At 40.2% G+C, this 14,064-nt stretch overlaps 1 protein-coding gene across 1 annotated transcript in view; it reads left to right on the forward strand.

Annotated features, from left to right (window-relative positions):
• The first annotated feature begins 5,971 nt into the window (after window positions 1–5,971).
• Window positions 5,972–14,064, forward strand: part of LOC134463509 (butyrophilin subfamily 1 member A1-like) — an 11,407-nt gene continuing 3,314 nt past the window's right edge. The window contains exons 1-4 of the mRNA XM_063216705.1: window positions 5,972–6,038; window positions 6,172–6,534; window positions 6,969–7,130; window positions 10,107–10,244. Of these exons, the coding sequence (XP_063072775.1) occupies window positions 5,972–6,038; window positions 6,172–6,534; window positions 6,969–7,130; window positions 10,107–10,244 (730 nt within the window). The remainder of the gene's footprint in view (window positions 6,039–6,171; window positions 6,535–6,968; window positions 7,131–10,106; window positions 10,245–14,064) is intronic.

Here is a 14,064-nt window from a genome sequence, read left to right on the forward strand (position 1 = left end):
ACGACACCAGCAATCGATGCCCTTTGAAATCCCCGTTTTTCACGTGGACTGAACACAAACTCTTTGCACACATGCAGAGGGTGAGACATTTGCTAAAATAGCACCCGATGACTCCCGAAATAATAGCCCAACATTGACAACAAATCCAAATGATATGATGCTTAGATGTAGCCTAGCCCATCCGATCCGAATCATATGCGGTGGCAGATGGACACTCCCAACTGAGATCGCTCCCGGACGTGTAGTCCCAGGTGTTTCTATCACTCCCGGACGTGTAGTCCCACCCGGATCGATAGTCTGGCTAGTGGGAGCGAGCCGACAGGGGAGCGTCCTGCGTTGGGAGCGACAATCAGGGAATCATGATATGTAGCCATGCTAGCTTCTGGCTTCTCACATACAGGAAGACACAGAAACTTATCTTTTTGGCGATCAAACGTCCAAATCGGAGCGCATTACTGCAATCACATATCGGGTGCCATTTGGATCCAAGGATCTGGTAAAGGTCTAGCAAGTCCAGAAAGTTCAAGATACTCCAGGCACTATACAATGGTGTTTACCTATTGCGTGAAGTCAGAGACAACACATGCTACAGTGACCGTACTAGGGAAATCAATGCAGGCAGCGCGATAGGCGACATGGGTTGGCATCCAGACATCTTGGTAAGTTAAATTAAAATATCCAAATCATAACACTCAAACATCATAACAATCTAACAACTTTTGACTGCAAATTTTGTCATTTGTGTCCATCACAGAGCTCCCAAAATCACATATATTGTGCATTGAAGGGTGTAAATTCGAAATATGTATAAACATATTTTTACGTTTTGGTATACAACACATGGGCGTGAAAGCGTATTATTACGTTGTCGGTACTCAATGTGTTAAAATCTTTGGGGAAGTTTATAAATCTTTTTTTTTTTAAACCACTCTATGTCCCTATGAAACTCTCATTAAAATATATTTAAAAGTACAAGACTTCAGATAGGTTTCATGGACGAAGTACGTATGCATTTGCATGTCTACAACGAATTTCATTAGTACAAACCCCAACTCCGGTGAAGTTGGGACGTTTGGTAAACAGTGAATAAAATCAAAATGCTATCATTTTCAAAACATTCAATCTATTCATTAGATGGAGAATAGTGAAAAGACAACATATTAAGTGTTAAAACCGATAAAAAATATTGTTTTGGGGGACATATGTACTAATTTCTAATTTGATAAATGCAACACGTCTCAAATAAGTTGGGACGGGGATCAGTGAAATTTAGTAAACATCCAAATAAGATAAAACAACAAAGAAGAACATTTCAAAATGAATTGTACTGACGGACAATATAGGTGTCCAAGTGTAAGATCATCACAGAGAGGCTGAATCACTCAGAATTAAAGAGGCAAAGGGAATAATTACCATAGTTATTACATACATTTCTGAATTCCCTTTGATTTACCATGATTGTGTGTATATAAGACATATTTTTGTTATGAAAATGATTGTATAGGTTCATGACATGAAATATATATTGGATGTAGTCAGTGTTAATTTCGTCAACCAAGACGATGACGAAAATATTTCGTGAACGCCCCTTTTTCCAGTGACGGTGACGAGACGATGACGCATAAAAATTGCTTCCAGAACATAAAAATATGACGAAAATAAAAATTGATTTTCGTTAAGGAGACTAAGACGAGACGAAATTTACAAGCCATGGACGAATGGACATTAAAAATGTAATTGTTTAAAATTAATTTGTAATTGTTATTTCTTGAACTTCATAGAAGATAACGCGCTGTTGCCCTGTTTGTCTCTGCAGGCAGTGCCTGGCGCTGGTGCGGCTCATCAGTAGTAGCCTAGTTCAGTGAGTCCTGTTCAGTTAAGTTTAGGCCCTAAAATGTTTCCCAGAAAGAGAAAAAGAAAGAGACGACGTTGAGGCAAGTGTTAATTTTGAAACATGTTCAACAACCCTTTTGTCCATAACGAAGACGTGTGTGTTTGTGCAGTCATGATAATAGTGCTACCGTCACTCGCGCCAATCTTCCTCTGATGCTGTCATTTTAAACCTCCTCGAGCAGGATTCCTCTCTTCTCCTTTCCACTTACGCATACGCCGACGTCCGTTGTCTGTTCTTTTGTAATGTTTGCTATATTGGTTGTTTAACCGTATGAATAGGCAGTTTGCAAGCAAATCATGAAGATCGGATTCATGCATTTATTTAGATCAGACACACCGGGAGACGTTTAAGGGATGCGCGCGCTACAGGGGAAAAGTTGTTTAAGTAGTCTAAACAGAGGCACGGCTACTGAAGTTTTGATAAGAATCAATGTGTGGTCGATCAGGGTTTAAAGTGCGGAGAATTGAAACTTGTTCCCGTCGAGGGCAACGCTAAGACCACAGGCAGTCGACACCCCTTCCATGCGATGCGTATTACAATAGCGTCTCCCAGACATCCCAAGTTCTAAAAACTCATTGCTTAAACTTGGAGATGCTTATCGACCCTCGACATCCCGACAAACAAAACAGCATTAGTGTTCAACCATTGTTTGTCAATGTCCTTTCTGTCGTCCAGTCTGCACAGAACAACTGCCTACTTTCCCCCCAGGACTTTTGCGGGGCGTCCTACGAAGTGCGCGTAATCTATTTGAAGTATTCCAGGAATGACGCACGAGCCATTATCTTTCTCTGTCCCGCATTGCCAATCGAAATAACGCGAACTTGCATAGTCTAAAATCAGGAATATTTTATCTGACTCGCGGCCATTGGGGAGCCACTATCAAATATCAGAGAAACTTCTTGGACTTCATTGGGATGTCTGGTCTTCCCACTGCCTGCAATCTGCAGGCTATCAGTCACGCGGTCAGGTGAAGAAGAGCTTGTAGCCTACGTGATCAAATTCAAAAGCAAAAAATAATACGCAGCAGCTTCTAATGCACAAGAGAGAGAGAGAGAGAGAGAGAGAGAGAGAGAGAGAGAGAGAGAGAGAGAGAGAGAGAGAGAGAGAGAGAGCGCGCAACCTGCACCTGGAAGTGTGTGTGTCTAATGCTCCTTTGCTCTATGCTGTTGAAATTATTTTTACAGGACTGATTTGGGTTTTGCTGGAAAATGAGGTAGTAACAATGTGAATATTTGCTGCACTAGGCTATCTTGTAATAATTTGTGTAATAATTTGACTAAAATGACAAAATGTGAAATGATGACTAAAATGACTAAAATTTGACTAAGACTAAAATTAATTTTCGTCATTTAGACGAAGACTAAGACTAAATTGTGAAGGCAATGACTAAATTTGACTAAGACTAAAATTGATTTTCGTCATTGTGACTAAGACTAAGACTAAATAAAAAAAAGCTGACGAAATTAACACTGGGCTGTAGTCTCACTCTAGCACTCCAGGAATTAGAGCTATTGAAAATTGACCATATTAAGAATGCTTAATGCATGAAAATGATACAGGGGTGTAACATTCTCCTAAGCACCTGAGCTCACTTGAAATAGACCCAGAAGACATGGGAAACTGTCCTTTGCTTACAGAAGTCAGCAGAAGTTGTAGAAGTCCATTCTTTTTGACAATAATAGAACATTGCACATGTGTTACAGTGAAAATGGACCATCCAACTTGTCAGCCTCCATGATGGCATGCGGGTGCAGTAGTGCATTGGTTAAGATGTTCTCACTCTTCTGTAGAGTTAAATACAGTGCTGAATGGTATAAATGGGGTTTAAACAGTATGAAAAGCCACTCATGCATTATATTTTGAATATTCTTCGATTACTGCCACATAGTAAGGTCAAATTGCATTCTCTGTTTTAACAGTTTGGCTCCATCATAAGGACCAGCAGGTGATAAAATGGCGGGCTTTTGGTCAAGACCTGTCACACTGTAAGCACTACAGAAAGGAAAACATTGCAAAACATGACAAGGAATACACCCACCATTTAAGCTGGTGAAATCATGTGCAAGATAGGAATTAACACTGTTTTTTATATAAAAATCATCTCATCGGTTAATGTATTTAACTGTTAAGTGTTGTCTTTTGTTTTGTTTTTAGTCTTCTTCGACATTTGCTGCCTTTTATTGTCCCCGTCCCAACTCTTTTGAGACGTGTTGCATTTATCAAATTAGAAATGAGTACATATGTCCCCCAAAACAATATTTTTTTCTCGGTTTTAACACTTAATATGTTGTCTTTTCACTATTCTCCATCTAATGAATATATTGAATGTTTTGAAAATGATAGCATTTTGATTTTATTCACTGTTTACCAAACGTCCCAACTTCACCGGAGTTGGGGTTTGTACTTTCTATGAAGCTTGTAATTTTACTCTGATAGCTTCTGTTATTATTAGCTCAGTATTCATTAAACATGTACATAGACATAGTATTTGCAGTATAAAGCATTTCACTGTATATAGTATATATGACACAAAATACCACACAGCATAATATAAATGACAACGCGGCTGATATGCCCACCATGTTTATGACAGTTCAAAGTACAAGTGTGGCTGTGAATAGTCATGCCACAAGCCACTGACAGAATTAAGTTCACTCGGCTGTAACGGTAAGATTTCCTACATATTCTCCAGATCTGTAAATGCTATTCTGCTACAGGCACAATAGGACCTGACCAGACTACAGAAACTGAAATATACATCCTAGGAATGACTTATCTAATGAGGATGGACATGTAAGCTGAGGTAGGCTACGTTTGACACACAAACAAACCCTCATTGGGATTCCTTCACTGTTGGAAGAAAACATGTAAGCTGAGGTAGGCTACGTTTGACACACAAACAAACCCTCATTGGGGTTCCTTCACTGTTGGAAGAAAACAGAAGTTTAAAAAGAAAGTTTTATATATTTGGATACAATGTATGTAAATACATCAATACAGGAATACAAATTCAGGAGCGTACTATTTTGCATCTTGAAAGATTGCTGTTATCTCGAATGCTTCTTATCTCTGTAGTGTTTATATCAGTTCAAAGTACAGGCAGAATTTAGTTGGTGAGGAGCAACTGAAGTTTCCAGTATGGTTTAGGAAAGACTCATCTCAAGAAAACTGGATATGCGAGTTGAGGTAGGCTATATCTTCATTTAACATACCCTGAACTTGGTCATTTCACATTTGTATTATTCCGCATTTATTATCAGTTATGTCAGGTCCATTACAGTCAAGAAAACAATACAATAAATTCTAAATGCAATTTCTTCATTTTTATTTTACCTTTATTTAACCAGGGAAATAAAATCACATTGAGAATAAAACTCTCTTTTCCAGGTGAGCCCTGGCTTTATTGAATAGTTATGAATGAGATTAGGTGGTATGGCTCTGTTCAGAGGGCAGCAGCAGTGTAGGGAATACTCACCCAATTTAAGATTAGGAGAGCCAACAATTCCCCCATGAACAGAGAAGGCAAAATGACCAGGAGTAACCCATGCCATGTCATACACGACAAGGCGGAGCTGGGGAGGTGGTGCGTTGCGAAGAAGCGAGTAGCAAACAGAAAACCTTTAAAAGGCGCCACATTTGACACTGACCAATGAGGAGCGAGGACAGTTGATTAGCTGATCTACAACACCTGAGACAAATAATAAGCACTTATTAACAAGCTCTTGACTACCATGGCCTGGCCAGAACTAATGCTATATGCTCTCTCTCTCTCTCTCTCTCTCTCTCTCTCTCTCTCTCTCTCTCTCTCTCTCTCTCTCTCTCTCTCTCTCTCTCTCTCTCTCACACACACACACACACACACACACACACACACACACACACACACACACACACACACAAAAGGTACTCAGTATAGCGAGGTGAATAATGAAGAGGGAATTGGGTTGGTGATGTCTTGTACTGCTTTGTATAAAATACACTTATACCATTATCATCAGTAGGCCTACTTACCAAGGATGCATTATTGATAACTCTCCTTAATAATGCTGTTTCTTTCATGGTTGACTTGAAGGTGAAATGGCTCCAGCCATGTGGAGGGTTCTTCTAACTCTGCTTCTTCTAAATGGGGCAGACCTCGTCAATGGTATGGCTATTTCTTATCATTTTCAAAATGATAAGGTTGTGGTGCCTGTCTGCATCCATGAGCCTTTGAGCGAACTACATATTACTTTTACAAATGATATTGCTTGTGGTATTTTGATTTGTCTGTTGTTCAGCTGCCTCATCTCCAGAGGTCTTCAATCTGATTGGTCAGAATGGTCCTGTGACAGCTCCAATTGGGTCATCCGTCACCCTCCCCTGTGCCCTCTCCCCGTCCTTCAGTGCAGTACCTCTACAGGTGCGATGGCATCGACCCGGCTCCTTTCAGAAGCCATTTCTGATGTATGACGATACTCAGATACAGCCTGACACAGCAAACCCCCAGTACCAGGGCAGGGCGTCTCTGGTTGGAGATCTGAATAAGGGCGAAGTGTCCCTCAAACTGACCAACATCACCCTTGCTGACAGGGGCCAGTATGTGTGTCATGTGAAGAGTAGGATATGGTACACTGATCTCGACATCAGCCTCATGGTCAAGGGTGAGTCCTTCAGAGTTACAACCGCTCAACTTGCTTTTGTGGCTTATGGTCTGAAATAGTCCAGCGATAGTTTCTGGGCGATAGTTTACTTTATTGCATTTGGTGTGTTTGCAGACATGAGTAATAGTCACATGATATAGTATACTATATGTGTCTGCTAAATTTCACATCATTGCCATAATCATTTCTTCATTGGTAATGGCATTGGGGTCAAGTCCCTGCACACTGCTATGCTTGGATGCCACAACAGCCTTAGGCTAACAGTTTTATTGGCTAACAGAAGTTCTCTGCTGCTGCCACTACTGGTGTTATTATGATCCGAGTTTCAGTCTGTGAGGCTTATCTTTATTGCATTGACTGATAGGTTTCATTTAGCACAAGTACATGTATATTTGTTTCTCTCTTGTTTACATTTGCCTCCTATGCACCAATAGTTGTAGGTAGTGTTCCAGTTGTGTGGTCTTTCGATATGGGAAGTGGACAGGTGAATGTTACCTGTGAGTCGGAGGGTTGGTCTCCACAGCCCACACTCATCTGGAGAGACTCCAGAGGGACACACATCAGCAGCAACTCCAGTAATGTGAACTTCTTCTCAGGTAAGATCAGCTGCGTTCAGATCTTAATGGCAAAAATGGCACTGAGCTAACAGAAGCTAAAACCCAGTCAAATCCCAAGCTAAGCTTCCACATACAGTATGATGAGTTTGGACCTTTCCTAACCCTAACCCTAACCATCAGTGAAGTTATGCTGCCACAAGGAGATGCCTTTGAGAAGCATGTCGCATTTTGACTCCAAGGGCATATCTTAGACGTCAACATTTGTAGTCTGATCAAAGGTAGTCAGAAAGTGATGAGTTGGGAAGATATACAGTAGGCACAGCAGCCCTCAGCAGAGCCAGGCTACTGGCTATCTAGAACATATGGTTAACCCTATTCAGACTGGGCTTTTTTGGCATTCCTGGGCCTGGGGGGGGGCTTTTTTACCCCCCCCCCCCCCCCCCCTCATAACTCATGAACGGAATACGGTATGACCACCAAACTTTGGGGAGATGATCTACATATGGACATCTATGAATGACATCATTTTCGTGTCATTATCTGGTATTATGACGTCATTATGACATCATCTGATTATAATGCCCAAAATCTCGCCATAATGTCTTTTCCATCAAATTTAGGTAATGCTCTTAAATTTTAATGATTATATGCTTCAGACCACTTTATTGCTCACAAAGCTGTCTGACGCTAATGGAAATAACAAATTTTTTTTAAAAAGGAACAATAATGAGACTTAGATCAGTGATTTTCGGTCAGACATACCTGTCAGAAAACCGTTGCCATGGCAACGGCAAAAATGATAAACATAATTTTCTGGTACTAAACTGTAGCCAACTAAATTTTAGGAAAAGTCACCAAGTTTCGTAGTCATAGCTTAAGTCGTTAAGGAATTATACAACATCACAGTTGGTGCGGGCACTTTTAGCCCCCCCCCAGTCTGGATAGGGTTAATCTACGGCCGTGCCTCAAATGCCGCACTTGTGCATTTCGGGCACTTCGGGCACTGTTTTTCAGTGCCTAGGGCACTCACGCTGAAAAATTCATTTGAGCCAGTGCACTGAAAGTGCCAGGATGATCCCCTAACAATGGCGGAAAAATACAGTGCTTGAATGATGGACACTGCACGCACTAAACGGCGGCCATGTTGACAATGACATGGAGGAAATGTGGTATTCATTTCAGTAGAAGAGTTTGGTCAACAGTCTCCTAATTCTGTAAGTAATGTTGATGGGACACCAACCTTTTCATATCAAAGTCCAATCTCACGCACATCCAGATGCTTTTCGGGTGCAGGTTCAAAAGACGTTAAGTTCATAAAATGAACTTTTTTCATTTTATACACCAACCTTTTCATGCCAACCAAAGTATTGTATGTGTGATTGTTGTCCTTTGGGGTGAAGGACATGTAAATACAAGCACCAGACGCTGTGCATTGTAAACAGTAGCCAACTCGTATTTTGGCGAGCTAATGCCATGCTCAGCCGTCACTTCCAGCGAGGGCACAGTGCATAGTGCTCAAAATTATCCACGACACTATGCACTAAAGACCTCAGTGCACTGTGTGCACTGTGCACTGACTGTCAGTGCACTGACAAAAGTGTGTCATTTGAGACATAGCCCGTGTCTATGATCTAGAACCTACAGCACTGGCACACGGCGATTTGGCCAATGCCAGAGGAGTTACAACTCGAAATGAATTCAGTTTGCAAAAAAAAAAAATCAAGCGCGACAACCGCGAGGATTATTACCGTTTGACATGAGAATATCTCACTGAGTCGCAAATGTGCGCGATTGCAACACAAACATTCAGTGAGAGTAGATATTGACAGTTTCAGTTTGACAATCTACAAAATGCATATCACACGGAATGTTTTGCAATTATGGCACAGGCAAGATTTCTGGAAGTTGTTTAGGCTATGTGTTCCATGCAATGCGTGAGGAAATGTAGGCTATGTCGGGCTGGTAGCCTACTCACACACAATAATGTCTCTCTATGCTTCACCTCAAACAATAACGTCTCTTTAGTCTACCACTTATGAAAAAGCACTCAAACAACACCTACCACGGCAGAGGGATTAATGTTTTCAGCATGCAAACACTTCATATTTAGTAGGTCTGCTGAAGCAACAGGTGGAGAGGAGAAACGACTGGAGCGCAGTCTGAAAGCGTCTGTCAATTAAACGCTTTTGAGAATAGATTAACGTGAGATATTTTCTTTATCGCGCGATAAGAGTCTCACATTATCGCAGCACGTTAACCAAGATAACAGCCCTCCACTAGTTTAAACTAATTGTAAAAATGGAAAAGTCAAAAATCAACTTATTGGAAATTATCTCCATGGTGTATTAGTTTCCAGAATAACATAGATTAATTAATAATGATCATTTAATCAAGAGAGATGTCTAATTTCAGAAGGGGGGCTAAATCTAGCCTGGCTCTCACGCAGAACCTTGGTGATTCGTGCATCTTCGTTACACTTCGTGAGCTTGCACGAATGGATGAATATCCATCTGCGTGAGAACCAGGTTAAATAATATCGTCCTCAACTGTAAATAAAATAGAAAAAAAAAGAGAACCAGTTTGTGACGAAGTTTCATTCTGTACAGTGTGATAGGCCTATGTGTTAAAAGGAGAAGCAGTGTACGGAGAAGGTTTATTCTGGAAAGTTAGTGATGTTAAAAAGGGATACGGTGTGCGGAGAAGTTCTATTACAGTGTTGACTAAAATGACTAAATTGACTGAAATGTCTAAAATGACTAAAATTTGACTAAAATTGATTTTCGTCATTTAGATTAAGACTAAGACTTAATTGGGAACTAAATATGACAGACTAAAACTGATTTTCGTCACTGCGACTAAGACGAAGACTAAGACTAAATTCAAAAAAGCTGACGAAATTAATACTGTATTGTATGTCTGTGGTGATCGCTTGTGCATGCATGCTTGTGTACTTGTGTGTGTGTGTGTGTGTGTGTGTGTGTGTGTGTGTGTGTGTGTGTGTGTTTCCTTCTGCAGATGAGGATGGTTTGGTGTCAGTGCGCTCCTGGCTGCTCTTCTCCCCCTCACACTCAGAGTGGCTCTCCTGCTCTGTGGGGCTGTCTGACCAGGAGACCACCCAGAGCAGGGTGGCATTACGCACAACTGCAGGAAGTGGTCAGTTTGGTTTCATACAAAATCCAATAAATGAATAAATAAAAAATAGTAATTGAAGATTTTGCTCATTTTGGTATTGTCTTCACAGGATCTCGGAAGGACCCTCTTATCATTGTTTTATCCCTCATTATTGCCATATTACTCGGCGTGGCCATAGGCTTTGCTGTGTACTATATAAAAGGTAAAGATATTAAATATTGGAAATGTCCAAACTGGTACAATATATGGTACAATATAGCCCTATTTTGATTACAATATTTCTACCATTTATAAGTTATAACCCATTTATATAAAAAATGTACCCATAATGAAAAATAATGTTCAGTTGACAACAGTGCACATTAACATTTTCCAAATGAGTAAAGTAGATAATTTCATTGATTAGTCCTTTGAATAGAGCATGATATGAATAGAATATGATATGAATGTAGGATACAATATGTAATAGGGCAGAACGTTATGTGAATGCTATTTCATCCTCATACAGCTGTGAGACTAGTATAGTTTTATGTCTTCCTCATCTACAATTCGTAATCTAACCACCTTTTGCCTGAAATGCATCATGTTTTGACAGCAGAATCTGGTAGGACTGAGAGACCTGAAGACAAACCTGAGACAGGTAAGTCAGACTGTCGGCACACATTTAACTCTTATGTGTTAGTGCAGATTAACGAACCAACATGATATATGGTATCTGAAACTGTTAATGGCAAATTAACTTCAATAAACTTCATGGTTACGGTGGTCTAACCCTCTCACTGAATGATGACAGCACTTCTGCAAATGGAAAGGTTATCCCAAGAAGCTCAGACTGAAAACAGGAATGACATTGCAGGTGAATATATTTTATTACAGCAGACATGGATATGGATTTATCTTTGAGATGATTTACAAAATGTCACAGTACACTCACCATTGGGTAGTGATGAACTGAGTTATTCATTGGTGTGTGTGTGTGTGTGTGTGTGTGTGTGTGTGTGTGTGTGTGTGTGTGTGTGTGTGTGTGTGTGTGTGTGTGTGTGTGTGTGTGTGTGTGTGTATACATGTGTATACATGTGTGTGTGTTTTATCTTTTTTATATATAGATTCAAGAGCGGCGAAATTGAAGTATTACGGTAATACTGACGTCCTCACATAACAACAACCTGATTTCTCCTATAGTAAATGTGATTGGCTGTAGAGACTGTGCCTCCTTTTTTAAAAGTTAAAGATAATTACACCTCTACTGTACACATCTACTATACTCAAAGAGTACCTACACACAATCAGTATCAGCAGCAAAATAACAATGAAGTTATTCACAGGTCAACACCATGTACATAACCTTCAGAATAACGAATTGACCATTAATACTGATCCACCTGTTTTCTCTTCTAGTGAATCTGACTCTGGATATGGAGACTGTGCCTGATTTTCTCAAAGTTATAGATGATAAATTCAACTCAATCCACTGTCCGAATACACAGGCAGTTTCTTCATTTCCCCTTCATGCTTTATGTGATAGGTGTTTCAGCTCAGGGAAATACTACTGGGAGGTGGAAGTAGGGCAATACAGTAAACAGTCCTGGTATGTGGGGGTATGCTCTAAAGATGCAGCTAAGACTAACAGAGAAACTCTACACTCTGATAATGACACCCTACACCTACACCATAGAGACTCTCTTCGACCTGGAAAAGGCTTCTGGGTTCTCCAATATGAAACAGAAAAGGGAATATTTACACACACAGAATCAGTTAAGGTGAGGGACATTGTGACTGTAGGACTGTTTCTAGATTTTGATGCGCAGACTCTCACCTTTTATAACCCTGTAGAGAGTGTGCGTTTGTGCTATTTGTATGTACCACCAAATACAGCATTCATTCCTCTGATCAGTCCAGGGATTAGAGACAACTGTCCAGTTACATTTCGCCACAGAAAAGATAATCAGGACTCTCAAACACCTTCTACGTTGAGAGGTAGAGTATCAGTTGTATGAAGGTGACTTCTTTTTTGTTGATGATGAGGATCTGCTGATGTGTGTGTGTGTTTTTTTAATACATTCTTCCTTCTCAATCTCTTTCAGTGAATGTGCCTCTCAAAGTGGATGACAGAACAACGCAGCTCTCCTGGCCAGAACTAACAAAGGGTCACAGCTGGGCCCTGTGTGGTGAGGAATTGAGCTCAGGCAAACACTACTGGGAGGTGAACGTGGAAAAAAACAGAAAGAAATTTTGGGGTGTAGGGGTATGCAGTAGTCAAGCCGCTCAGAAACAGAGACTGTCTCCTAAGGGGAAACTGTCTCCCGAGGCACAGAAACGGTCTCCAGTGCCTCAAAATGGCTTATGGGTTCTCTACAACAAGTCTGGACTGTTTGCCAATACACCATCCAAACCCTGTGTGCACAGTGGAGTTGATGTTCTGGGAGTGTGTCTTGACTGTGATGAACACACACTCACCTTCTACCATGCCAACAGTAATGTGGCCCTGTGGCAATTTCATCTCCCCCCAAACAAACGCCTAATTCCTGTGATCAGCCCAGGAGATAAAAACAAAGTGCCCATTTTTGTTAATTAACCTGCAATGCAGCACATGCAAAAAAAGCACCAAACTCTAGTTTGAGCAGACATTTAAAGGAACAGTCCATGTGATATAAACATTCAAGAATAATGCTTGGAAATACTGCAGATATGTGAAAATCAAAAGGTTGGACTCTTCTGATTTACACATGATTTGGTGTTGCATGGCAACTCTGAGAAAGCACAGGTTTGCTCTGTGAACTGGGACAGCACTTGATGTTGTGTTGAGATGTTAAAGTAATTGTAAATTCCAGCTGAAATGTCTAGAGGATGTATCATAATCATGATGAGCTTTTTGTAGGCTACACACTGTATCTGTTCTTGAAAAAAAAAAATCACAAGTCATGTCTCCCCACCACTGCTGAACTAGCAGTTTGTGCTAGATGTCTATCATATCTTATGCTACATGAAGCTACACACATGCAATATAATACAATGTGATAAAATTTAATCCTGCTGATCTGAAAGTTTTTTTTAGTTATTCTGGTTACTCTTTTTTGCTGAGCTGAGTTTGCAAAGTATCCTGGGTAGTTTTTCTTCCATTCTGTTCAAAGTCAGCATCTGCCTCCCTACTATTTAACCTAATGTATATGGTTAAAAACACATTTTGGGACAATAGCTAAACACTGAATTTGTGTCTCAGTCCATTAAGATTTGTCTTAAAAGTTGTAATGCTTGACTAATTGCAGAGTTGAATGTCTGCATTGTCATAATTTGCGTTATTGCATCACACATTGTGTATAATAACACTGCTTTTGTAATAGTGAAACTAAAGTCTTGTTCTGGTCTTCACATAATGCTCAATACGTTTAAAAGTTTATGGTTGTTAAATTCTCAGCATATTCATTAAACAATGGATTGTAACACATGTATTTAGTGTAGGGCTGATAGTATTCAGGCTCCATGCCTGATTTCAGGCTTGACAGAGTTTGGAAAAATAAAAACATTGATAATAATTAGCCATTAGGTTATTCTTATCTCAGAAAGTGTTACAGATTCAGGATTTTCTTCTATAATGGTATAATTGAATAATGGTCATACACAGGCTATTAAATGTTTGAATAATGTGTCAAAATAGGCCTACGTTACGTCACTATGCAGTATCTTGTGGTCGTCGTTAGAGCAGGGGAAAAAGTTCAGGCTCAGGATTTTTTTTCACTATCACCCCTGTAAGTGTAAGTTTCCACCTGTTGGCATAGTTCCTATTTGTTGTGTTATAGATCTCGCTGATGCCTCATCACTCTAAATCAACTGTGGTGGTCCA

The sequence above is a fragment of the Engraulis encrasicolus genome, chromosome 14 (genome assembly GCF_034702125.1).
Source record: "Engraulis encrasicolus isolate BLACKSEA-1 chromosome 14, IST_EnEncr_1.0, whole genome shotgun sequence".
Taxonomy (NCBI): Eukaryota; Metazoa; Chordata; class Actinopteri; order Clupeiformes; family Engraulidae; genus Engraulis; species Engraulis encrasicolus.